Below are 27,366 nucleotides of genomic sequence, written 5' to 3' on the forward strand. Positions count from 1 at the left end.
TCTTTTTCTCCAAAAGCACATTTAATTTGAAAAAACAGAGCTCTCAATAAAAATGGAATATCAAAAGTGACAACAGCAACAACAGACAAAACTGGAGAACAACACATTCACCAATAGTGCAACAAAAGACGTGTTTCAGTGAACATCCTACAAAAATGAAACCAGATAAAAAACATTAAATCTTGATCCCCAAACTGTTTTTCCAAGCCAGAGGCCAAATGACTCATTCCTTCATCCCATTAGAGGCTCTTTTGATAATACAAGAAAGGTATCATTGGATTTCTCTGCACTCCAGGTTAACACTGCCTGCAGGGCTCAGCCAAGCACTACACATTTTTCAAGGCTAGCATTTAACAGAGACCACACAGCATAACACCAACCAAGGATTTCCAAGTTCATTTGAGTTAAACGGTTTCCTGGCAAGACATTTCTGAGGATGAGTATCGACTGTACAAAATCTAGAAAGACAGCAGCCAAGACACGCAGGAGGAAATTGTTGTCTTCTAATAAAAGACTATTCAGCCTGACAGAACGGCAGTGATTTACACACTGTTGGTGTCTCTGACATTATGTCTCATCTCATATCAGGCTGCACACATCCTGACCGTCAGTTTTTGTTCTGGTCTACTGTTTCACACCGAGTTGAGTTTGGTGACAATGAGCACGCGGACTGACTGGTCAAAGCTCGCGCACACACACAGGCCCTGCTTGTCGGGGCTCCAGTCCAGGCTGGCGATCGGCTGAGTAGACAGGGTAGCGTTCTGTAGGAGGTTAACAGAGCCAGCTACGCCCACATCCATGTCATCTGACCCCTTTTTGCTTCTCTGAGCGGGATACTCACTGGAAATAAAATCGATGCACAAATAAATATTTTATAGATCAGTTTACAGTAAAGCAGGAAATGTGATTCTTATAAACAACAATCATGATGGCTGATTACGCATCCTGAAATGGAACAAAGACTGTTGGAGTTAAGGCTGGATTACTTACTATTTCCAGAGATGTAAGTTGCCTGCTCCTCCTGCAGTTATGAAGATGTCTCTGTTTTGAGGCAAATGCTTCACCTGCCAGATGGTCGACTTATGAGCCTGAAATAAAGCAGAGGGATCATTTAATTCCCAAAACAATTACTTTAGAAATTCATTCTTAAAACCTTCCTGAGCACCTAGACACTGTAAACCTGTGTCGAAAACCACATAACCACGTGCATCTGCTGAGGGTCAAATAATGCGGCCTTGCACATGTGTCACTTTTGTCAACAATATTGTCACTTAAACACTTCTGACTCTCCCTTTAGTATGACGTTAAATTCTTAAGTCTGTTTAAAGGGATGTCATTGATGCATTAGTTCTTATCCTCAGTGTTATCCTCCTCCCACTCCTTTTGCTTCTCGTGGCATGTGCTAGAATCTACCAGGGCTCACGGAAAACAGTTGGAGCTGAAAAGTCTGACAAACTGCAGATTTGATCAGCGATGCCTAGTTTAGCAGTTTGACCACAGTTCACGAGCAGTGATTGACAGGATTCAGTTTAAGGCAGTGGTTTTCAAAACTTATGTGCCGAAGTCACACCAAAGGGTGCGTCTGTATTTATATCTGTGCACAATAGCTTCCATAATGTGTGTTATCACTCTTATCACGACATTAGACAATAAAATATAAGACAGGTGAAAAAATAAGACGGGTAGCTTTCATGATACTGTCTACTGACAGTTTGTTGGTGGGTCGTCTTCGCTGGTGCTTTAATGTAATTTGCTCCGTACAATAATGCAACCATTGTCCTACCCATGGCTTTCTCACACTGGCTACCAATCAGGGCTTCTGATGTGTCACACACTTTTAACTCCCATGAGTACAGCAACAAATAGGTTCCCAGTCAAGTTTTTTTTAATTAAGTTAAATTAAATTATATTAAATTACATTTTTCAGCTAGTTTGCCTCTTTATTAGGAAACGGGTGCACACACCATACTGATACAGTCAATCAAAAATCAATTCATAACATTTGTATAGGCCCAGCTGAATACTGCAATAATAATGTGTGGTTATCACAAAATCCCACGGCACACCTGTAGTGGCATCATGGCACACCATTTGAGAAACACTGGTTTAAGGCAAGTTAGATTTAGGACTTTTTAAGACCTTTTAATGCCAATCTGAGTGAAATTTGAACACCAACTTTACAGTAACCAAAACTGTAGAACAACAAATGTGAACTGACATCAGTTACTTTGGATTAAGGAAGATTTTGCCCAAATGCTGAGTTGCGGGGACAAGGGTAGGACAGAACAATTTTCTCACTGTGTGTGAGATTCAACTGCCTTGATTTCTACTGTGCTGAGTTTGATTTTTTTTTTTGCACAAAATACACCGAGCCTCGTACGCATTGCTTTGTATCTGTTTCAGCCATTACACAGAATCGTGGTTAAACAGGCAATTTCTCCATGTTGTCCAGTTATGTGAGCATTCTGTACATTATTTTTAAAACACAAATTTGAGATTTTACAATGCAACGACAGAAAAACATGATTCATAAAATGCAGCTTCAGATGTATTAGTATTTTAAGACTTCTGAAAAATTAAGTCAAGACATTTTAATACTAATTAAGGCCTTATTTTTAGATGAATGAATCCAATGCCTTTTAAGACTGTTTAACAAAACCATAGCAAATAATGCTCTCAGAATCCACTCTCCACTTTCATCCACTGTTCTGAGATGCTTATCATAATTATATTTAAATTAATGTAACGAAACAAAAATCCAAAGCTTTGTGTTTAGGCTTTGTAGAGCTGCACTGATCTTATTCTAGACGAAAATTCCTGGTGGTGGAACCTTATGATTCATAGCTGGAGACATTGATGTGCCAACTGTTGATCGCTCTGAAGAACTGGACAAATATTTAGAAAGCTGAGGCCTCTGATCTCTCAGACCTTGCAAACACTTTGAGAGCTGCGCTGCGCACTAACGCTAGTTTAAGTGTGTTTTTCTAGCATGTTCCCACAAAAAGGCCACACTTCTCTCTCCTCGCCGGCCCACTGTCATTTTTGGCCAATGTCACAAAGCCACAGAGAATATTAGACAAACACAAGCCCAAACACTTCCAGCTGTGAAAGCGGGCAGAGCGACGTGCGCCCCCATTTCCCTCCGTACCAGACAAATGTAAAAACAATAATAACGATAATAACCTTTTGACATTTTTCCCGTACGTGGGAGCCAAACATCCGTCTGGCTCTCTCCACCCGGGTCAATTACCTTTTCGGAAACAGAGGCGAAGCCCTTGGTGGGGTGTTGGGTCCTCATGTCAAAGACATGGAATTTTCCCTCCAGTGAGGTGGCGACCAGCTTGTTCATGTTGATGTCTTTCCTGTCGAACTCCACGCAGCATACCTGGCCGTGATGTAAGAAAAAATAACAGTCACTTCCTGGACATTTATCACACGGCCTGGCTCCGCCAAAAACTACTGTCCATGCAGCAGTGTTGAAACGGACGTAATGACGCCTGGCAGGTTCACCTACATTCAGGAGGTGATGAATAAGAGAGATAGCTGTGTAATAAAATCAGTGCAGTGCTTTACATGGCGTGTGAAGGGAACACGCATTCACATCAGACTTCCCTTGTGGTTTTATGTAGTCTTACTGGGAAGTCATTTTCAGCTCTGTCTCCACGTCTGTCCCTGTTTGTGTCTACTTTCTGATTCAACTGCAGGTTGCAATGTAAAAGAAATAATGTATGTTTGGACAGATTATCCTAATAAAAACATCAGGTCTCAATATGAGGACTAGTCTTTGTGTTTCAGGCTGAATATGTTTCCATTTTCTTCAGAAATGGAAACATATTTTCTTGCTGTGGTGCCGCACTGTCTGACTAAAGAAATCAAGAGGGAAATCTCCTGAATGTTCAACAACTTCAAAAGGAAACTAACATGCCATGTGGGCTGTCACGCCACATATTAGCATCTGTTTTTTATGTTTTAACATTTCAACACAAGTGTTCACCTCACCCCATTTTTAATATTGGTTTCCCACCGCAGAGACATGTTCCGCAGGTCAAAGAGTTTGATGTCCCCGTTGTCGTAGCCAGCGCACACACAGCGGTCCTGATCGTTGAAGGCGTGACCTGTAGTGATGGGGTCAAAGGAAAATGAATGAACAGTGTTTTTGATTCATATATTCATATACAAACCTTATAGATGTAGGTGCTTTCAAAAGCTGAAAACTTTTACTTCACACACCAAACGCAACAGTCCAGCAGTCCCTCTTTGTTTCTCCTTCAATGGGCTCCATGTTGGCAACAGGTGAATCCTTCTGTCTGGGATCCCACACCTTTACTGTCCCTGTAACACCCAAGGGAATTTGATTTTTGCTAACATCTTTCTATTCTTTATGTTATTCCTTTCAAAAGGTTTTAAATGTAAAGTGCTTTAAACTTTAATGTTCTTACCGTCTCTGCTTCCAGTGACTATCTCAGGCGCACCATCGCCAATCCCCAGGCCGCCAACACCATCAATGCTATTCACTATCTCTTTGTGGGCCTTCACAGTGTACACCGGCACTTCAGGCATCTCCAGATTCCTGCGGACAACAAAAGCATCTGCTTTTGAACGAACAAGTAGACTTCAAAACAGGGTCAAGGTGGCCTCGCTTTCAATTCAGTCAGACAGCAGGTAATCATTAAAACATTTTTTCATGAAGAGGCCAATTATAATTGAGCCGTAAAAATTAAAACAGCTTTGAATTTAGGCTCAGCAGTAAGTACCTGAAGTGGTTTGTGTTAAAAAATAAATGAATTAAGGTTCAGCTTTTATAACATTTCCTTCATTTAATTTCATGGCAATACACAGATGGTGTGACAAGAATGGATGTGGATAAAATACCATATATTGAGATTTCCATCGAAATCCCCAGTTGCTATGTGTCTTTGCTGAAGAGAGGTGGCCCCAAATGTCCCACACTTTATGGCTTTGGGTTTCTCCACCTGAAACATATAAGGAAGGTTTTTTAGCACCAAAATGAGGCAATGCAACAAGTGGTGAAAAAGGGATGAACACCATACATTTATTTTTGGTTCAACCTCGAGCAATTAACGCAATGTGTTAATCCTGTGTGTGTTTCTTTTAAGGCATTGTTGGATTTTGCAACTTTAAGTAACTAAAGTGGTATTCAAATAAATCCCTAGTGCCACAGAACCCAGTTTTGTAATGTTACACAGTAAACGAATTGTTGTGCGGCACTTGGCGGTGTCAGGTACACCGATACATAATGTCCCATAGGTGCTTGGTTGGATTTAGGTCCAGAGAATGAGAGGGCCAGTCGATGGCATCAATGCCTTCGTCATCCAGGAACTGCCTACACACTCTGGCCACATGAGGCTGGGCCTTGTCCTGCAGCAGGAGGAACCCAGGGCCCGCTGCACCAGGAGGAACCCAGGGCCCGCTGCACCAGGAGGAACCCAGGGCCCGCTGCACCAGCGTAAGATCTGACAATCGCTCTGAGGATTTCATCCTGGTTCCTAACAGCAGTCAAGGTACTGTTGGCTATGACATGGAGGTCTGTGCGACCCTCCATGGATATGCCTCCCCAGACCATCACTGACCCACCACCAAACCAGTCATTCTGGATGATGTTACAGGCAGCATAACGTTCACCATGGCGTCTCCAGACTCTTTCACGCCTGTCACATGTGCTCAGTGTGAACCTGCTCTGATCTATGAAGAGAATGTGGTGCCAAAGGCGGACCTGCCAATTCTAGTGTTCTCTAGCGAATGCCAATCAAGCTGCACGGTGCTGGGCTGTGAGCACAGGTCCCACTAGAGGACTTATGGACCTCATGCCACCCTCATGGAGTCTGTTTCTGACAGTGTGGTCAGAAACATGCCAGTAGCCTGCTGGAGGTCATGTTGTAAGGCTCTGGCAGTGCTCCTCCTGCTCATCACACAAAGGAGCAGATACTGGCCAGCTGGGTTGATGCCCTTCTATGGCCCTGTCCTGCTCTCGCCCGGACTCCTGGTATCTCCTCCATGCTTTTGAGACTGTGCTGGGACACACAGCTGACACTCTTCTGACAGCACATATGTATGTTCCATCCTGAAGGAGCTGGACTATGTGCAACCTGATTGGGCTGCAGGTGCCGCCTCATGCTACCAGTGGTGACAAGGACACTAGCGGAAGACCAAACTAGAGAAGAATCAGTCAGGAAGGCAAAGACACTTAAAGCATTTTAACTATTTGCCTCAAGTGACCTGTTAGCCTGTTCCACCATAGACCTGACTGTGTGTGTGAAGAACCTATTAACTGTTAGTAACCTCTCATGTCCATGTAGTGCTGTTAATTAGTGTTATATTAAGGACAGGTGCACTGGGCAGGTACAATGGTTTGGGTTGTATACTGTCTGTTAACGCCAATTTTGACACCATTTGTATTAATATAATGGGGTGTTCAAATACTGTTAGACGTCGTCTTCATGTTGCTTGTTGCTATGGAGACACTCAACTGACAAGACCTTAGTTTCTAGTTAGCTAGCCCCAAAGATACGCTGTTTACGTGATGTATTTATGAGGAATAAAAGGGACAAGGCCAAACAGGAGTAAAATATTTCAGTGTTACCGACCTCCTTGACGAGCTGAGCTTCTCCGTGCTGCACTTCATATATTTGCATTACTCCGGTTCCTCTTGGAAAGTTCCCGAGACAGACAAACTTCGCGCTGCAGGGGATCCATTTACTGTCAAACACCGTGTAGTTCAAACTCTTCTGGAAATGCGCGATAATCTGAGGCTTTGCTAGCGGCGATGACATCTTTACTGTTTATAAGATAAAGTGTAAAACGGTTCTTTTTTCTAGTTAAAGTTACAAGACTGCCATGCGATACAGCTAGCTGCCAAAACAAATGACGTTGAGCTCCTGCTACAGCCATAGGCTACAGCTGAGCGTGCGGGCTGCCCGAAGAGATGCCTGAAGAAAATCATTCATTTAAGTTAAGCATTTGACGTATTTTAGATACATAGACAATGTATTCAGATATATTATTACTTTAAACTCAATTTTAGTCCCTAAATGAGACATATTTGCTAATTACAACTCGAATAATAATTATTTTCTGTCTACAGGCGTCGACGATGTGGCGGTTGAGGTCCTTTTCGTCGCACGAGGACACCCTCATGCCTGTGTATCCCACATCAGCCTCAGTTTTGACCGTTTAATCTGATTTAAAACTAGTTTCAAGGATGGACACCGATAAAACTACAACCCCAGAGGCTGGCGCCGCCATGGAGAGTAAAGACGACACGGAGTCCTTCACAAAGGTGAAGTCTAAAAAGAGTCAGAAGCGAAAACGTGAACAAGATGGAGCGGACATGGACACTGAGGGGCCCGTGGCGAGCAAGCGGCCGCAGTTTCCACCGATATCAAGCGACAAATTAAGGGTAACTACTGACTGTGTACATGTGCTCTGTGTGGTCTGTCAGTGGTACCAAATATAAATACAAACACTTGTTTATTCAATGTTATTTGTCTCCGTCTAGAACTAGAAACTATTTTTGCGCATGCGCACTGTTGTCTTGTGACTGCACTAAATAAAGCTACTGCAAGTATGTTGTACAAGTGACTCAGGGAGGATCAACAATAGTGGAAGAAGTATTGAGATCCTTAGTACAACTTATAATACAACACTGTAAAAATATTCGGTGTAAAGTAAAAGTCCTGCATTAAATATGTTACTTAAGTAAAAGTATTTAAGTATTATCACGTTAATGTGTGACAAGTATAAGTAGTCATTGTGCAGTTGAATGTTCCGTGTCACTATCTATTATAGATAATTTTGGATTAAAATGGCTGCTGCATTAGTGTGTATGTTGCATTTTACGGCTGTAGATGTTTATGGTTGCACTTGTTTTAGCCCCATAGATTAAACTATAGCCTCGCTGTCAGCTTGTCATGGTGTCAGAAAAAACAGTCTTGTTTTCAGCTTTGTGACTATTCATATTCCAGTGGACCCATGAGGGTTTTTAAATAGTTTTTAAGCTTAAGAAGTAGGATTATTCTCTGAACACACATCATGTAGTTTACCAGGAAAATACAAATTCAATATCACCAATGATTTTGACTTACAGGAAGGGTATGACAAATCAACTAAAGCTGTCAGACAAATTTAATGGAGTAGAAAGTACAATATTTACCTGGATATACTCAAGTAAAGTATTGGAGCACAATACTTAGATAAATATGCTTTGTTACAGGCTACCACTGGAAGCCAAAACTTTAATAATTAACCGCAGTTGTGTGGTTCTTTTTTGCATTATACTGATTTTTGAGACTTTTATTTCACTGCATGCAACAGTACGCTTGTGTAATGGCTGCAGTCACCAGCTACTTTGTAGAATAAGTTTTTAAAATATTCATACCTAATACCTACCCAGCATTATAAGGATTAGTGAGGCCACCCACAACTTTAAAATTAAGAATGCAAATTAATGCATCAGTAATTAAAAGCTGAAAAGGACAATCAGTCACAGTGACGAGTGTGCTTTAGCACATTGTGCTGCTAAGACTTCTACTCACTCTTAAGGCGCTGTGTTCTGCACGACTTTGACTTTTAATCGTGTGTTTTTGCTTTTAAGGCGTTGTTGGATATTGTAACTTTAGTGGTATTCAAATGAATCCCACTTTAGTGCCACAGAACACAGTTACGCAGTGAAGTAATTGTTTTGTGTGTGTTTTCAGGGACCAACTGAGATGCGCAAAATCCCCGTCCCAGCTCACAGGTACACCCCGCTGAAAGAAAACTGGCTGAAGATTTTCACCCCCATTGTAGAGAACCTGCAGCTTCAAGTTAGATTCAACCTCAAAACTAGGAATGTTGAAATTAAAGTAAGTTTCCCCATCCTATTGTAGCCATGTTGACCTGACTGAGCTTTTTTTTTTTTTTAACAATAATACCACCTGCACTGTTTTTCTCTGGCACCTATAGTTTGTGTGATATACTTTTCTTTTTTCAGACATGCAAAGAAACAGAGGACATTGCCTCACTCACTAAAGCAACAGATTTTGTTAGAGCATTTATTCTGGGATTCCAGGTTGAAGTAAGTACACTGATGAAAGGGTTTGGTGAGCTCTGCATGTTTTCATTTCATGACTGCATGATTATTTTTATCAGGTTTTTCAGTCTGTTTTTGTACAGAATGTGTATTTTAGACACTGTTAAGTGTGGGGACAGTGGTAGAGATTCAGGATTAGGACTTGGATTTAATTTTTGGTGTGCTGATACTGAACTGTCAAAGTATTTGACATCAACAAGTCAGTGTTCCGCACTGCTGAAAAGATAAAGCCACAGTCAAACAGTCTGTAAAACCTGCAGAGAATTTTGTAGATTGTATCGTCCAAATGTTGCAAATAATTTTGTCAGATATTCCTAAATTTAAAAGCCCATTCTTATTCTTTAATTACTGTCACCTTTAATAGACTGCTGTGGTTATACGACGTTAACGCTCACACTTTCTCTTTCCAGGATGCTTTAGCTCTGATCAGATTAGATGAGCTTTTCCTAGAAAGCTTCGATGTCACAGACGGTAAGCTGGCACTGTACCCACATGATATTTTTTTACACCCTTTTCGTCCACTGCTGCAGAGTGAACTCACCGTCCTCTTGATGTGTATTTAATTGTTTTCTATGTCATCTCATGACGTTTGTCTTGGCAGTGAAACCTCTGAAGGGAGACCACTTATCCAGAGCCATCGGAAGAATAGCAGGAAAGGGAGGGAAGACCAAATTCACCATTGAGAACGTCACAAAGACTCGCATTGTGCTTGCAGACACGTGAGTCATCTTTCCTTCCACCATTACTAGATTATGCTGATACTATTTTAGCAACATAATTATTCATCAGCATTTTATCACTGATAGAATTACTTACTGGCAGTTGTGAAGTCCTCCCTCGGGGGAATGATGATGATGATGATGATGGTGATGATGATGACTTACAGACCACAGAGAAATGCCTCCTCTTTTGTTTCTCTTAACTGAAGCTTTTAACTCTCCCTCATCTGTCTCTCAACAGAAAAGTTCACTTATTAGGATCTTTCCAGAATATCAAGATGGCCCGGACAGCGATATGTAACTTAATCTTAGGTAAGAAAGATATTCGTTTATGTCACATCTGGAACTCTTTGAAAGCACATGTGGTGCTCAAAACTGACCTTTAAACCCCCTTTTGCCTCTACAGGAAGTCCACCTTCAAAGGTCTACGGCAACATCAGGGTGGTGGCCAGCCGGACTGCTGAGAGATTCTGAAACCTGATTGGCTGCAGTGTGTATTTATCCTCCCCTCCCATTGCCTGATGGAACCCTACATTGATCTGTGACTGTTTGGACTGACACCTCAGGTTCCTCTGTCATGGCCTCATGCACAAAGCTGACACACTTTGGATCAGTTGACCCCAAACATGAGGCTAAATAATGATACATGCATTAACAGAGTGCGATTATCTGTGAGCATACGTTTGTGTAAATAAATAATTTCAATCCCGACGAACAAATGAGTTTAATTTGTCACTAGATAATTTTTATCTACATATTTTTATGTAGAGTGGAAAAGACAAAAAGCGGGTGAATCAATAAAAGGTTTATGCCACTACTTTGCAATACAAACACATCCAGCAAATAAATAATGTAACCTATAGTCACATTGTATTGTCTTTGCACAGGCCACTGCATGCTGTCTGTCATCTCTTAACATGCTTCTGCACACAGGGATGTTAGCAGAACTCTTCCAAGAGCACGCAGCTGTGATATTAGTTGTTTAAAACAGTGGTTCCCAACTGGTCCAGCCACAGGGTCCTGATTTCTCTTTAGTCATTGTTCCAGGTCCACACAGCTCAGTGTGTTCAGCATCATACTTGCATTTGGCCATGTCATTGAGCTAGTTCGTATCTCTGTCATGTAGCTGTCCGTTAGTCACTCACTCTACAGCAGAGAACCGCACTTCAAAGTAAAAGCTCTGTGCGGGAAATTCACTGTACTTTTTACAGACTTAACACGTTCACGAGTTATTCATGGTCCATTCACAATGGACCCAGGACCCACCAGTTGGGAACCACTGGTTTAAAACTCTGTATTTCCATTGACCAGTGTGGTTTTTGTTATCACACATCCATTGTGTTCCTTAGTTTAAGATTTGACTGGCGCTTTTTTATTTACATCAACTTATTGCGCCCTCCTCTTCTGCAGTAGCTCCTGACCAGAGAATTAACTCCCAATATTCACATTGACAGAAAATCGCATACATTTGCATTTTCTTTTCCCAACTGTCTGAAAATTTGGCTAAAATTCGTGCTACATTTAGACGGCAACCCAACTACTGAAGTTTATAAGGTGTCAGGTTTTTGATCAGAACCTACTTCATTAACACTGATAGTCCTACTGTCTGCTGCTGTCTGACAAATCAAGTGTGATCATGGCTGTACCAGGGTGTCTACAGGTCCTTAGAAAATCTTCAGATGTCTTAAATTCAGTGTTACAACATAAGGCCTTAAAAGTCATTAAATAGCCTTAGATTTCAATTTGTGAGGTCGTAGCTACTGCAAACATCAACAATTTTTTTGTAATTCTCTTTTTATTGGTTTATAGAAGCAGTATGAACATATGTAAATGAAATCCAGAACCAGATGAACATAAAGACCATAAGCAAAAAAAGGGGGTAAATAAATAAGTACAATAATACTTTTACAAGTTCTAACATAAATAAAAATCATGAGAGTAAATTATAACTAAATCAAGAATGTTGAAACAAGACATACATACAGAGACAGTGGGGGGCTACAAGTCACATCAGTGTTTCTAATACTTGTTTAGACAAAGTCAGGTCTAATGTTTGAGACATATAAACCATTTTATCCAGTTGTCAATAAAAATCTCCTGGGTTCTCAAACTGAGAGTCAGTCTCTCCATTACATAGATATTATGAACCAAGTCAATCCATTCATCAATACTTGGTATTTCTTTTTATGGCAATTTCTTGGTTAAAGATTTCTTACATGCCACAATAATATTCTTAGCAGATATTTATTTTTCCTCCGCTTGAGTTCTGCTGAAGTCCACATCTCTAGTGTTACGTCATTTTACTTCATACTTGCACTTATCTGTTGCCAAAATGTAGATTGACACTAGTAGACACTGCTCAAGACCACATATATAGTACGTGCCTGCACTGCTTACCTGCGATATTTAAATAAGTAAATTGATTTGTCCAAAATCAGTCCTGAAATGTGTCTTGAACAGGTCTTAAAAAGCTGTCTGACACCTGTGGACCCCCTGCATACAGTCCAGTCAGTAACATCCTGAGGGAGGGGTAATGAAAAATGACCCAAAACATGGATTACTTTCAACATTTCAAAGTTTATTTAAATTTTATTTAATTTTCATACAGTATCAAGTTTCCAACAGTCCCACAGCATAAGATGCAGCATGCAGAAAAAGGAAAAAAAAAAGGTTCTCAAACTTAAATCTTTTCAGATATCCCCCACACAAACTAAAAAGAACCCAAGTCCCTCTGAGAAAAAATAGCACTTACAAACTAAAGCGCGGTCTGAACTATACAGAGAACAGAGAGCCAGAACTGCATTTAACAAATACTTATATACAAAAGAAAGGAAAAAAAAAACATCAAAATTTCCCCTTTAAGCTGAGTACAGTGTGTGGCAGTTTGAGACAGGATCAGATATGCAACTTTTACTGGAATAGAAGCATCTGGCTGACCCGGGTAAAATACAAAAAGTTACATGTAGTTCAGTTCATTTGGATTACCTCTCATAATATGTGTACATTTACCAAAGTTTGGCAACATCCATATTGTATACCATTAAATTCTTAAATATATTAACATCACCATCCATGTGTAAACAAGAGGATTATTTCAAAAAATGCATCTACATGCACAACAAAAAATATATTTCCATGTCATGCAAGCACAGGGAGGCCCAAGCCGTGCAGAGCTTTGGGATGAGGGACAACGGAGCGCTCCTGATTCACATCTCTGACTGAAAACTCCTGTTCACACCTGCAGTCGGCCTCCAAAGCAAAAATAAAAAAGCCATCCCGATGCCGTTTATAGTAGGAAGCATTTTCCCTTAGAAATAAACATTTGGTTGAATTTCAGTTGTTCTCCCTGTTTGCGTGTTAGTGGGTGGGAGGGGGAGAAAATCAGGTGATCGTGACAGAAAAAAGAAGTGGGAGAGGAAGCCAACTTTTGAAATGTACACGTTCCCAAAAATAAAAACTAAACAAAATAAACTACAATATACACTCTATCCCATTGCACACTGATCATGCCAACGTGTTAAGATTTTAAGTGTTCGTGTTGCGTTAAAGAAAACGGACCCGTCCTGCTCTGTACCGAGAAAGGTAAGTATTCAGAAGGGCTCATGTGAAGCAGAGGCAAAGCCGTCTCCTCGAGCGCACATTGATTACCTAATATACACATATTGGTTAAAAAACGCTGCCTGCAGATAAGTCTCTTAAATCGTTATGTACTCCATTCTCTACTCACTCTCAGTTCTTTGCCATCAGCCTCTGTTCTGAACGTTAAATATAAATCTAATCTTTCCACTACAGTTCATTTCGTCAGTGTGAGCGCAGAGCTGTGTTTTGCTTTGGAGATTGTCTCGTGGATGCACACTGGTAAATGCAAAATGCTTCGTCGAGAGTAAACCATGTATCAGTTTGCAGCCACAATATTTTGGAAAGACATTTTCTTGGCATTAATTTGATCTACCTATGATTTCATGACAGGAAACGAGGATAAACACATTCTTAAGTATGAATAAAACTATAAATCTTATCACAAGTAAAGGAGAAACATGAACTGCTTTGCTGAGTGTCTGGAAGCTTCACTGGTCTAATCCAAACAGCTTTGTGTGTGTGTGTGTGTGTGTGTGTGTGTGTGTGAGCTAAAAGTGAGGACAGAAAGTCAGAAATTTAGTCTTGCATGTAATATGACTCGAGGTCGTGCAGTCGGAAGTGTCGGTGTGAGCGACAGCGGTGATGACAGGTAATAACTTGGACTGGTTTCTGGATATGTTCTGGTTGGCACTTCATACCCTACTTTCTAGTTGTACTGTAAGTCAAGTGTTAATATGCTATACACTTTCCCCTCACGAGACAACCGTAGATATACTTGTATTTTTTCTTCTTTATAAAAGACAAGAACAAAAAATAAATATCAAAAATAACAATTAACAAAAAAAGAAAAAAGAAAGGATGAAATATGAACAAGCCAACCAGCCTCTCCCCCCTCATCCAAAATTGGAGTTGCTCTTGCGAGTGACAAATAGATGTCCTTCAGTCTCTTAAAGTGCTACGACCGGGTTATTGAGAGGATTTACAGTTCAATAACACTTCAAAGTTGGCTTCACGAGGCCCGTGGTTCTTTTTGAAAGAAAAAGTGGCTTCACAGAGAGAAAGAAAGAAAGAAAGAAGAAGAGTAAGAGAGAGAGAATACTTCCATTGAGTTACACAGAGAGCGCTTTGCCGGACGTCTTGAGCAGATCTTCAGAGATGGTGGAGAAAGCGAGTGTCGAGGAGGAAGGGGGGGAGTCAGCAAGCGGAGGAGCGCTCACACGTCCACCACCATCTTTTTGTGTATATCGAGACCTCCGACCACCTGGAGGAGAGAGGGAGAGGGAAACAGAGGTAAACACACTCATTAATCCAGCGCTGTTAGACGCAGTGAAAGAAAAAACACAAGTGTTACAAATGACATTAACAAAAGCTCAGTTCCATTAAGTGTCCCAGTAAGCCGTGACCGTGAACCAGCATGCACATCTGCACAGCCATGAAACTGCTGATTGAAATGGAACGCAGTTATTGACTACATCTCTGCCTTTCCTACTGTGACAAATCAAAATGTCTGCTATGAAAAAACACGTCTCCCACCAAAAAACTGTACGTATTCCACTATCTAAGGTTCGGATGTTTGAAAATGTGGGAAAACACTGAAAAGTCTGTGAAAAATACCCCAAACAATTCAGTTTCAAGTGATATGAAACAGAGAAAAGCAGCAAATCTTTAATTTTAAGAAGCTGGAAACAGTGAACGTTGGTGCTTTGTTCCTGGATAAAAGACTTTAAAATGTATACTCTGCAGGATTTTCCTAAAAATCAATGTGTCAGAGCCATTTCTAGCAAGACTTAGTTTTCCTATAATTTTTTGAGTCACTCTAATGCACCACCTGACCTGGCATCTCAGGAACCTTTGATTGAAGCCAGGTGTGCTGAGGTGAGTGTGCAGCGTGGAAGAGGCCACGGTTAGTCTTAGTTTTAACTGTATGATGAAGTTGTTTAACACAGCATTGATCTGAACTTTGTTTTTGGGAAGGTCTGTTTATTTGGGGAGTTTTGTTTTCATTTTTTGAACTCAACAGTCAAGACAATCAGTTCACGGTGTCATCCTGCATCTCTCCACACATCCTGCAAATCAGTCAACTCTGAACCAGCTGAAGCACCTGGGTCATCAAACAGTGAGTAAAACCAAACCAAAGACAGTGACTTCATCATATCTCTGTTATTGCGTCTGTTATTGAACTTATTTGGAAGCCGCATTATAATGTGTAAATTCATAGAAAAGTAATCCCTCTAGATCATCACTTATGACCAACTACAAGTGTGTGGTGTTTGTTTATCTGCAGAGACTCTGCCCTCTGCCAGTGTTTTCTTATTGTGCTGTGGATGGGATGTTCGTGGGCTGTGGCCCCCAGCCCTGAGGGGAAACTGTGATTCCTTATAGTCGCTCCGATGTAAAGAGTAGAGAATTATAAGAGGTAAGAACAGGCGTGTGAAATCTAAATATGTAAATAAATACAATAACATAGAAATAAAAACTGCATTATGAACAATGTTGACACTAGTACTTAAGATATTAAGATTAAATTATATCTCAGTGTGAAGGTACTTTGGGCAGCGACCAGACAGGTGCAGCACACTTTCAAGAGGATGCAACATAGGTTGTGGATGCAGCGCAGAAATAAATCGAGGCAAAACACCAAGTTAAAAAATCTTATTGCAAAGAGCAAAGAGATATTGCCTAAAAATATCATGATATAGTTTTAGGGACGTATATATGCTATATCCTATAACTTTGAAGAGATGATCAAAACTGTCCATTAAATGTAACAGCTGTGTCATTTAGTGTCACACTTTCGTAAAGTTGGAGGACACGTGACATATCTATTAAGGACTGCTCAAAACTGAAGCAGCTGATCAGGAAAAGTCTCTAGTTGTGGTCAAACGCCAAAAAAAAGGATCCTATATGTCCCAAAATGCAACTACTATATCACCCAGCCTCTGTTAAACATCAAATAACACCCGAACTCTGTGTGTGAAATCAGCGGACTGCCCCTTTACTCGAGCGCTACACAACAGTTATGTTTTAACACTCCTATGTGTTGTTATACTGCTGAGATCTTGCAGCAGCACTGGAGGTGTAAACACACTTTCCTTTACTACGAACAACCTTGTGACAAAAATCTATTTTTATATCCGTCGTCCTATTTTTACACCCTCTTTGTTACCGTTACGTGTTAAGTTGTACTATGAGCCAGACTGAAATCATGTCACGCCGTCTCTTCCCTGAACCTTCAAGTGTTTGAGCCGCGCCGCTTTTGTTACAAATGGGATCTAATACTCTCCTGCGCCATCCTGAAAATACACTCCCACAAGGACGAGAGCTCTTTTCAGTTCAAGGCTCCGGAGATGCAGCCGTTGAATGTGGGCCTTGTGTCTGTCAGAGTTACTGCCTTTCTGTTCAGAAAATGTCTCCGAGCAACGCCGGCTCCACCGGGGTCCAATGCGAGATGAGTTGTGTGTGGCTGAGACTTTGCTCGCCTCTTTGATCTTGAATTAGATAATTAAGGACATGTGCTTCTGATCTGAATTGGTTTTAAAATCTGTTTCACAGCAGTCACAGATTAGCAAACTATCTCCAGGATGGACACATATTTATTGTTTGCTGAGACAGAGCAGCCATGTCTTAACTGATCTACATCAAATCATCCATCAGCTATTAATCCAGAAATCAGCGGCCTGGCTTTCAGCAGGACTGCATCACCCCGCTCCTTCCATCCTCTGCATCCTCATCAGCTGCAGATCACTTTCCTCCCTTTAACATTTTCTCTTACAAAGCTCTGAATAGTCTTTTATGGTCACTTCTTGTAGGTTAATTACAAGTGTTTCTCTTAACCTTGTGGAGCAGGTTTGTATGAGTGTCTCGTGGTTAAAGAAATGTATAAATAACTCTTACTTAAAGCAGCATTTCACTGCTGGAGAGATGCTCTTTTCATAAACCTGAGCTGTCTGTGCATGAGGAAGACGCAAATACTTTTTAAAAAAGGGGCTACATTACTAGAGAGAACAGAGAAAAAGGGCTGTGGCATTTGCTTTTGCTCGAGGTAGAAAACCTACAACTACCAGAATGCACTGTGCTGCACTGGGCCAATAAAAGCTCCCGCTGAAGGGTGTCGTAATGCGAGCTTCGACGTTTCGACACAGGAAACAATGTAACAGCTGGCTAGCAACTGTTAAATGTTGAGCTAAAAATAAGTTTCAGAAAACATCTGAGGCGAGACACAGAATCTTGGCTTCTTGGTTTCAGTATGGTGCCCACTTCCTGATCACAAATGATCATATTACAGCCAAACAGTGCACTAAAATATGTTTCTGAAGACATTTCAAGTGAGAAGTAGGCAACACAGTGACAGAATCTCAGTTTATATTTGATCAGCAGTGTCTAGTTTGACCTGTGATTGGAGTTTGGTCTGTGTTTGATGGAGGAAGAGACAGAGGGGGCGTCTTTCTTTTGATCTGCCTCTATACTCTTTGTCTGTGGTGGCGGGCATACAAAAATGTGGACGTACAGCCAGCGAAAGACTTAAGCTGGGAGAAGAGCAGGGAGATCTGGGTGTTAGAAAGATGGAGGACATTTACTGTAGTTCATTTACACATACTACCCACAATGTTATGATATGAAGCTGATTAAAAAAACTGAAATCTTTACTTTTTAAAGGGTCCAGTGTAAAACATTTAGTGGCATTTAGCGGTGCGGTAGCTGATGTGAAAACGTGAAAGTCTTCTCTGTCTGTTCTGGGCTACTTTAGAACAACATAGTGAACTCTGTGGAGGGGGACCTAGAGATGTACCGATACCACTTTTTCCTTCCCGATACCGATTACCCTTTAAGTTATTTATATTCCGTAAGTCTATAAGGGTCCTCAGATCAAAGGGGTTTCTAATAAAAATTAATCCAAGTTGTGAGTGCTGTTTTAACAGGAGAAAGTGATGCGTTGGTATGGCGGGTGCTGTAATTCTCTCTGTGATGTGCTGTCTGTAGGAGCTAGATCACATAAATGATTCATAACTGATATATTATCTGAAGCCTCATTTTTATAGAAGTAATATTTATACTGGTTTTAATAAACTGTTTGATCGTATTTCCTGAGCAACAGTTTTGTGTGAAAGGAATTAAAGGCCTGTCCCAAATATAGACCTGTTGAGTTCAGTGATTTGAGCAAATAATAGCCCGGGCTACTAACTGACGTTTTATGGTATGTCCAATTCAACAAAGGAGAACTTTCCAACAGAAGTACCATGTTGACTGTGAAGGTTTCCCTCACCCAGTGTTGCAATAACCCTCTCCCTACAGCAGTCACTCCCTATTTGTCACTAAAGACTCATATTTCCAAAGACATTTAGTAACCCTCCACCCTCCTCACTGATTATTTTAAAGAAACAAACCTCTAACTCTGAGCTTCTTCTCTCCTTATATAAGAATCATGCACTCCTCATTATTGCCTTCTCACTATAAATATAAGCTTATTTCACAGTTGTACTCATTAATACTGTTAGATAATCTTAGCTGGATGGTTTCAATGTAGAATAAATGTGACCTTTTATTTGTTGCTTGGTCCAACACTCCTGTAGTATCACAGTCAGCGTGTTTTAGTGCCACATTATACACTATGTTTATAGCCCTTGACAACAGCAAGCATGAGCCTGAAACCCAATGCTGTGAAGCCTGAGCGAAAAGGTGTTTGTTCCTCTAAAGTTTTTTTTTGCCCCTTTGACATTTGCCTTCACCAAAACCGGCTGCATCAGCAGAAATGTCACTGCACCCCCCCAAATACTTACTGCACAGAACTCTTCAAAGGATATCCTGCCATCTCCGTCCTTGTCTGCGTTGATAATAGTTTTGTCCACGATCTGCTGGAGCTGCGTGTCCTTCAGGTTGTTGCCTACCATCATCTTCAGCACCTGGAAGAGCTCGCCGTTGGAGATGTAGCCGTCCTTGTCCATGTCGTAGATCCTAAAGGCGACTGTGAGGGCAGGGTGAGAGATGAGAGAGGGAAGGAGCAGACATAGAGTTAGAACAGAGTCTACATCAGTTACAGAGCTCCACATGAGGAGAATTAATCTCTGAGTTCATCTGCTAGAGGAACATTCGTCTCAGTTACATAAAGTCTTCACCTGTTCTTAAACTTTGTCCCCCACGGTAAACTCTTGAGCAAACCAAAACAATAAGCCCTTATCAGACATGCTCTTGTTTGGCCTCCAGTTACACCGACTCCACTACAAGCAGCCGCATCTCAGCTTTCTCCAGCCTCTTTGTTATGAGAGTGGTCGGACTCGCTTTGAGCCTGATCCTACACGCACACCTGCGCTGAGCACTGCTAGAAACCTGGCTTCAAAAATAATAACTGGATAGAATTTTGCACACTGCTCAACATTTACATCTTTCCTCACGGGGGTTTTAGTTGTCCCAGTGGAGCAAGGTGAGACAAACAGAGCGGGGGAGACACAGGAGACTCAGCCCTGCCTGGTCTAAGTCCCAACGCAGCAAAACAAGCAGATGTATTCGGAGACGAGACCTCGAACCAGCACCATATTGTTGTAATGAAGAAGCAGCTTTACTTACACCGGAGCTTCTGTTCTTTGTCCCCCTTGACGCTGAACTGTGAGACTCCCTCGATGAACTCTGGGAGAGGAGAACAACAATCAGTGCTGTGCTCTACGGTCTCCACTGACAGAGCATTCACAAACATTTTACAGTTCTTACTAAACGTTCTGACAGTATTTTTTTTTTTTATTGATTTCCGAGGCTTTAGATCTACACTTACAGATTCCCTGCTCCATTTCCTTATTTCAATCATAGAAATCAAAAATGATATTTAATTATAGATTATAGAAGATTATATTTAATAATGGAAGATAAGATAAGATAACTGTGTCTTCTTAAATTTGGAGAACAATGGATGTTTTTTAACACTTATCTTTACGTAAGGGTGATGGATTATTCCCCGTCATATATTCAGTTCAGATTCAGAAAGTGGATTTTCTTTACCAATCCAATGCTGCTGATTATATTCCAACTAGATGTCACTCAGCTTGTGGCGCTCAGGTGCCGAAAAATACATTTAAAAAACTCAACAGCGATGTCACTTTCCAGAAATCATGACCTGGTTACTCAAGATAATCCACAGACCTTGTTCTGAGCAGTTTCATGCAGGAACTATTTTCTTTCTACCAGACCACACCTGCCAACTGTATCATCGCACAGAGGGAAGCGTGCATCTACTGCTAGCTCACCTAGCACCACTGAGCGAGCTAACATCACAGCTCAGGCGTGTTTACATGTCAAGCTGTCACTGGCACAGGCCTCTCGTCTATGAGTAGATGCACGCTTCCTTCTGCATGGTGATATGGTTGCTGGGTGCAGAAAAACATGTTGATTTTGAGGTGAACTGTCCTTTAATTTGCTTTGTTACAGAAAACATCAAGGTGGATTAAGTTCTTGTTTTGTTTTGGTGGTTCTTTGGCTCGTGTGCTTTTATGCACTGTGGTGAAATACAAACGCTGAAATTGACAAAGCTGGTTTTACAGCATATTTCTCCTAGCTGATGCCATTCTTTGAGGGGTTTCTATTGTGTCACTGCAAACCACAGCTGTGGTAGCAGGTAACACCTTTTCTTTTTTTTGCCCTAGGGGTTAAACATGACTTTTGACTTGCACACTGTCCTTTCAAATAAAAATACCTCTGTGATACTGGCTTGATAGAAAAACTAAACATGACTTCTGTCCAGGGCTGGGCATCGTTTAAAATGTTACGATACCAACAATACGAGTGCGCTGAAAGTAATACCGACACCGATGAGTTTTTCATGTGATACATTTATTTTTTCAACTTCATTTGGTACTCCTCATGTGCATGAAACACCGCTGTACTTTTAAACATTTTGGTGGCATCTCGACATGCTGCCAATTCAGTCAAATACACAGTGATGCCTTGAAAGTATTGAGTACAGATTCACAGCACTAATTCTGTCAGATATAAATGTTTGGTAGTACAATCACACGTCCTCCACTCACTTCTTGTTCAGCTCAAAAATACATAGCAGCCTCTGTATTTGATTCAACTATCTGGTTCTGAGCTCGGTGTATGCTTTCAATGCGGGACAGGATTAAAGCCTAGATGTCAAATACCAATTCAAAACACTATTCACATTGTGAGTGTGCTAAAGTCACAAAACAACTGTGAAAGCAGCACTGCACTTTGAGAAAACCCTTCTGAAATATGATGAAGAACCTGTGCCAATACCATCAGCAGTGTTGTGGTACCTTCTCACAGACTGACACAGACCAGAATAAAGCTGTAAAATCAACAGAGTTTATTGCTTACCTTTAAAGTCCACCTCTCCGTTCCCGTCTGTGTCAAATATGTCGATAACCCTTTGCACCAGCGGATTCTGTTGCAGCTCCGGCAGCGACATGAACTCCTCCACGCTGAGCGAGCCGGAGTTATCTAGGTCGAGTTTCTTAAACCTCTTCCCTAGCCTCTTAATCTCATCAGCATCGACTGAACAAAGACAAAGAAAAAAAAAGAGAGAGATCCGGATGAGACATTTTCTTTGCACACATTCAGGTGGCGTTCTCTTAGATGATCAGAACTGTAAGAAAGCACATCATAGGGTACACAGGGGTCAGATGCATGGTGCTCCGACAGCCCCATTATGTCACAGCAGCCATGTAGGGGGGTAATACTACAAGAAGAGAACAGGAAAGAGTTAAAAGTGAGCCACGGTGCACTGTTCACCTGCAGCAATATTCTCCTGAGATGGATAAAACAAAATGACATATACAAAGCCAGTGGATGTTTGTGCAAACCATAAAGATCCCTGCTAACACCTGCATGAACAGTAGTCATAAATTTTAGTAGCCAACACTTGTAACTAGGTCAAGGACACCACTTCCGGCCTGCACTAACCGCTCCAAGCTGCATACCCACAATAACCACAGTACATTTTGTTCTGCTTCTCTCCACAGAGACCTCAAATGGGTGCAACTGTTGAAAAAGCTCCGACTGCTGGATCGCAAACGTCACATGAAGCTGATAGAGAACAAGGGAAAGGTGGAGAAATAAGAGCAGAGGAGAAGGAGTGACTGAGGAATCAGAAGACAGAGAGACAAATACACAGATATAACTTTTGCAAACTTACAGCCTTTGTAGTCTACTGGTGCTTTTTTATAAGAGGGGGTCTGAATCTTTTGTGTCCCTGCCATCAGAAGCAGCCCCGACTCCCCGGCCGGTATACTGAACAATGGCAAGGAGTAATCCAGAAGCAATAACAAAGCCAGTTGTCAATTACTATATAAGCTCATTCACACATAGTCACATGATCCCACTGGCCAACCACAAACTACTACTTCGCTCGCTTTAATCTGGGGTCCTAAATGACACGGGCTATCTATTAATCTTAATACGTAGCTAGCAGAGGGAAGGAGCGGAGGGTGTGTGTGCCAGATCTATGAGGTGAGGAATTGAGTTCATTCCAGGTTGAGTGACCTCCATGAGGACAGCCGGATCAGGTGAGCGACAGGAAAAGATAACACTGAAAGGCTGACTTATTATGATGTTAACTCTAATGGCACAACAGCCGAAATTGGAAATGGAACAGTGTATAGGATTTAGTTGCATCTAGAGGTGAGGATTACAGAGTGCAACCAGCTGAAACTTCTCCTGTGTACCATGTGTGAACTCCTGGTTAGGATTCCTTTAGTGTACATTGTTCAGGAGGTTTTTACCAGGAGCTGAATTATCCGCAGAGGTCTCTTCTCTCCAAAACAAACGAACAAAATGATTAAAACCAGTAAAAACACTGAATAAAGCAGTTTCATGTTGCAAATCAGTGTTTCTCAGATGCTGTTTGACTTGTCGGAGATAGGCTGCTAGCCCAGCACCTGCTAATGTGTGCTCAACTTTTGTCTCTGATAACTTAAGATCCAAACATTCAGGAGGTTTTTACCGGGAGCCGAATTATCCACAGAGGTCTCTTCCTCTCCAAAATAAATGAACCAGATCATTAAAACCAGTAAAAACACTGAATAAAGCAGCTTCACGTTACAAATCTGTGTTTCTCAGACGCTATTTGGCTCATCAGAGATAGGCTGCTAGCCCAACACCTGCTAACGTGTGCTCATCTTAAGATGTCATCATCCCAGAGGGACTACTGAGGCATATGTGAAATAGCAAATTGTCCTATCTAGAGCCAGTTTTTGGTTTGTTCATTCTGGGCTACTGTAGAAACATAGCAGTGCAACATGGCGGACTCTGTGGATGAGGTCCAGCTCTCTATGTAGATATATGTGACTCATTCTAAGGTAATGAAAACACAACAGTTAATTTTTTAAGGTGATTATGCACTAAGGAAAACATACTTATTATAATACATATAATTTGTGCCAATACATCCCGCTAAATCCTACGTACTGGACCTTTAAAGTTATGTCAGATAGTTAACTTCATTGTAAGGTTCGTATCATACCAGATACCTCTTTCTTTAGATTGTCACATTTAGTGTAAAATAAAGTATGCAGGCTCTGATATGCCTTAACACAGGCAGCAATAAACTCCATCATAAACACAGTCAGAGGTGACACATCAAAAGAAAACCCTCCATAAATGTATATGCGTCCATACAGGGTACAAAGGTCACTGAATGGTGTCGTAAGATGATGCCAATCTTGTGCCATGACCTTCAAAGTCCTCAGATCTTCACCTAGTTGAACACCTATCCATGTGTTCGACGGCGCTCTCCACCACCATCATCATCAAAACACCAAATGAAGAAAAATATTTTGGAGGATCGTGTTCATTCCTCCTGCAGAGTTCAGACACTTGAGACCTTCTGTATCTACAGTGCACAGTACTTAAAGATAATGTATGCACCTCATATGCATTCAAGATCGAGAGAAAGACAGAAAGTGAGAGAGAGGTGTGGGTTGTGTTTTGGGTTTCAACATTCGGACACGCTGTGCTACATCAGCTCGATGACTAATCAGAGTGTGAGTGTGGTGGAGGAGTAGGGAGGAATAAGAGAGAGTGACAGATATCGAGAAGTTGGGATGGACACAACCGCAGCAGTCGACTCTTGTGTTGGTTACAACTGAGGAACCTTTAAATAAAGAGCAGTATCACTGTACAACTAAGCTGCACACTAGTCCCTGCAGCACGCACATTATCAGTGTATACCGCGTTGAGTCAACATGTGTCAACTCCAACACTCCTCTACATCTGACACATACAGTAGAACAGTTATGACGCAATGCTTCTCTTCTGGATAGTTTGTGGGGCTTCTTTGTTCTGTCAGTGTCAAACAGTAAAGCTGACAAAGAAAGTCACATGACAGCAAAGAGTTTTATTTGCTCAAAGGTGCTATAAAAATCCTTGAAGGGCATCGAGAGCACATAAACAAACAGTAGTGACATTATGTGCAGTAAATATTTCAACTTCTGGTTTCAAACTCAGCACCCTTCTTCAAGCAGCTGCAAGCAAACAATGGAGGTGGAGAACAGTAGGATAAAGATTATGTCAGTTCACCTGTTCTGGGAAATATGAAGCCACATGTCATATTTCCCAGAAAAAACACATAGGAAAACTCACAATAAAGACAGTCCCACAAAAATATGGTGTACTTGTCATATGGTGAGCAGTTTAAAGCATTTTAAAGCAGAAATTCACTTGTTGTATGTTTTCAAATTTGAACATTTGCTGATTTCCCAAGTGAGGGGTCTGCAACCTTTACATATTAGAGCTTGATATGAAGGTAGCACAGCCTACTAAGTCTAAATCAACCTATCAACGGTATTAATAGGTCTAAACAAGCATTCATTAATATGTTTTACCACAAGGTGGCTCCTCTGCAGAGGGCTCTTTATGATTATTTAACTTTGCATGCATTGGCGGTAAAAGCAAACAACCCTCTCCACACTCTATTAAATATTTTATTTTCCTTCAAGACTTTTCCCTTTTTTTGGATTTGGAATCCATAGCTAGCCTTGGTAGGAAGACTCAAGACGAGCTATTGCGATTGAGGTTTGGCAAAATATAGAGGAAAAGGTCATAGATGTATGACACATAATTTAGTTGACGAAATGTTAAAACTGTTTTCTTATTTGGTGTATAGGCTACACATTTTTACAGTTGGAGAATGTAAGAACTTCTTAAGGTTTACGACGATGATAAATTAAAATTAAAATAAAAAACAACTGTTATTCATTTACTTTTTTTTTTTTGTCAAAGCCTCAGGGAGCCACTGGAGAGGAGCGAAAGAGCTGTATGTGGCTCTGGAGCCGCTGGTTGCCTACCCCTGGTAGACAGAGATCTGTGTGGGTACATGAGACCCTAAAAAAGAGGCTGGATCATGGGGAGTACCACCAGCTGGCCAAGAGCTTCTCCTCCATGATGGCTGTTTCCAGTCATATTTAAGGATGACTCAGGGGCAGTTTGACAACCTGCTGTCTAACGTCGGGCCGTATAGCTCTGGGTATCCAGCAACTGCTACCACCAGTTTCTCCTCCATTGTTTACCAGCTGTAAACTTATTGTTGTGACCACCACAGAAGGCCCGCCTCTTGAATCATCCAACTGGACAATAGGAAAAAAGACCACAAAAAAAGAGATGACGTGGGGCGCTTTTCTGCTATGAATTGAAGTTTTTTCAACTTGAGGAGTTCAGAGCACTCTGGCAAAAACTGCGAGCAAAAAGCTTCATTTTTATTAAAACAGTTACAAAAAGACGCCTCTAGCTGCTAAAACACTTTCTGTGTGATCAGGGCCTTAGTCTTCTGTGATGGCAAACTGAATATATTTGCATTGTGTGTGGTTGTTTGAACAATAACAAGAAAAATGAAGACGCCCCCTTAGGCTGTCAGATATTGTGATGGGCATTTGTCAGTTGTTTTCTGACATTTCTTTTTAAACCAGATTATTAACTGTAAAAATAATAGGCAGATTAATCAATAATGAAAGTGACTGTTAGTTGCAGTCCTGGTTTAACAAACCTGGTATAGTATATTGAAAGAGTGCGACAGACTAAGCTGACTAAAAACTATGACATTAAAAGGGACAAATTAAGATCTAATATGTCCACTTGTGTGACCGCAGCATGCTGATGTCTGAGTGAGAACCTAAAGTATAACAAATTCATTTCCTCTTATTCTCGTCCTGCATTAACATCAGCCTCTGTTAAACCGTGTCTGTGTGCTGTGCTGTGGTAAACTGAATTTGTGATGCAAAAGCCACCGCAGCCTGTTGATTAATAAACAATGTTTTTGCCCTATGCGTCTGTAGGAAACAGTCGTCAGTATACAATGGGTGATTGTTGTACTGCGTTCATTTCCATGATCTTTGCTCACATAAAGAGGGTTTATTCTGAACGAGGCGTCGCTGGTTTACTGCTTTGGTTTTATGTTCCTGACAACTCCTGATACATGGGGATTCTGCACGTACAAAATCTGATATATGCCACAAGGTTTCTGTGTCCACTAGGTGTGAGTTATCAGAGCCGTGCACACGGCTGTCCCCTGACACAAAACACTTCCTTATCAGCGGCCTCCTGTTTCCTGTTCACAGCAGATGACACCAGCTTGGCTCGTAGCCGTCGAGCCTGTGTGAGGGGCATTGATGCCACAGATAATCGCCATACCACTGGACCTAAATCAAAGGCATTATTAAATCAAGAGAGCCGGTGGCACGGAAACACGTCTTTATTTAGTTTAAGTGTGGTTATGAATGCATTTATGATTTAGGGTTCAGCCTCTTCCTTGCACACACACGCTGCATTCTGCATGTGGGTGTGAAAACCAACGCCGCACAGCAAGTGAGAGAGCAGCTCTCGCTTTTTGTCTGACAATAACTTTATAATTAAAGAGCACTTGTCAACAAATAATAGGATGCCATTTTCAGGGATGGCTAATGAGGATGGAGGGGATAACTCAGGTACTTGAGTGTGGAGAGTTCAACTTGAACTTGAACCTCTCGGAGGTTCTGTACAGGTGAA

General features: G+C 41.2%; 3 protein-coding genes across 3 annotated transcripts in view; 1 reads left to right on the top strand and 2 right to left on the bottom strand.

The window, feature by feature from the left end:
• Nucleotides 1-2: 2 nt before the first annotated feature.
• dnaaf10 (dynein axonemal assembly factor 10) lies at nucleotides 3-6,911 on the bottom strand. Its single transcript, XM_050070811.1, has 8 exons — nucleotides 6,606-6,911; nucleotides 4,873-4,973; nucleotides 4,440-4,570; nucleotides 4,231-4,332; nucleotides 4,000-4,115; nucleotides 3,251-3,385; nucleotides 991-1,088; nucleotides 3-840 (listed from the first exon to the last, which is right to left on the bottom strand). The coding sequence occupies exons 1-8, from the start codon at nucleotides 6,789-6,791 to the stop codon at nucleotides 633-635; spliced, it is 1,077 nt and encodes a 358-aa protein (XP_049926768.1). The 5' UTR covers nucleotides 6,792-6,911; the 3' UTR covers nucleotides 3-632.
• Nucleotides 6,912-7,111: 200 nt separating this feature from the next.
• Nucleotides 7,112-10,526, top strand: pno1 (partner of NOB1 homolog). The gene is made up of 7 exons (XM_050070813.1): nucleotides 7,112-7,417; nucleotides 8,715-8,861; nucleotides 8,990-9,073; nucleotides 9,499-9,559; nucleotides 9,690-9,807; nucleotides 10,049-10,119; nucleotides 10,214-10,526. Exons 1-7 carry the CDS (start codon nucleotides 7,220-7,222, stop codon nucleotides 10,279-10,281), a joined length of 747 nt encoding a protein of 248 aa, XP_049926770.1. The 5' UTR covers nucleotides 7,112-7,219; the 3' UTR covers nucleotides 10,282-10,526.
• A 1,838-nt stretch (nucleotides 10,527-12,364) lies between these two features.
• Nucleotides 12,365-27,366, bottom strand: part of ppp3r1a (protein phosphatase 3, regulatory subunit B, alpha a) — a 41,757-nt gene continuing 26,755 nt past the window's right edge. The window contains exons 3-6 of the mRNA XM_050070819.1: nucleotides 21,709-21,885; nucleotides 19,948-20,007; nucleotides 19,164-19,348; nucleotides 12,365-14,647 (exon numbers count right to left, since the gene is read on the bottom strand). Coding sequence (XP_049926776.1) covers nucleotides 14,600-14,647; nucleotides 19,164-19,348; nucleotides 19,948-20,007; nucleotides 21,709-21,885 — 470 coding nt within the window. The 3' untranslated portion in view covers nucleotides 12,365-14,599. The remainder of the gene's footprint in view (nucleotides 14,648-19,163; nucleotides 19,349-19,947; nucleotides 20,008-21,708; nucleotides 21,886-27,366) is intronic.

Source organism: Epinephelus moara, chromosome 19 (genome assembly GCF_006386435.1).
Source record: "Epinephelus moara isolate mb chromosome 19, YSFRI_EMoa_1.0, whole genome shotgun sequence".
Classification (NCBI taxonomy): domain Eukaryota; kingdom Metazoa; phylum Chordata; class Actinopteri; order Perciformes; family Serranidae; genus Epinephelus; species Epinephelus moara.

Bases quoted from the DNA above. Each gene is read 5' to 3' on its own strand.
- dnaaf10 (XM_050070811.1), bottom strand. From the start codon at position 6,791: ATGTCATCGCCGCTAGCAAAGCCTCAGATTATCGCGCATTTCCAGAAG. The intron at 1,089-3,250 runs GTAATTGACCCG...GCTTTATTTCAG, and splicing joins TCGCCTCTGTTTCCGAAAAG to GCTCATAAGTCGACCATCTG. The intron at 841-990 runs GTAAGTAATCCA...TTTTATTTCCAG, and splicing joins AACTTACATCTCTGGAAATA to TGAGTATCCCGCTCAGAGAA.
- pno1 (XM_050070813.1), top strand. From the start codon at position 7,220: ATGGACACCGATAAAACTACAACCCCAGAGGCTGGCGCCGCCATGGAG. The intron at 7,418-8,714 runs GTAACTACTGAC...GTGTGTTTTCAG, and splicing joins TATCAAGCGACAAATTAAGG to GGACCAACTGAGATGCGCAA. The intron at 9,560-9,689 runs GTAAGCTGGCAC...TTGTCTTGGCAG, and splicing joins AAGCTTCGATGTCACAGACG to TGAAACCTCTGAAGGGAGAC.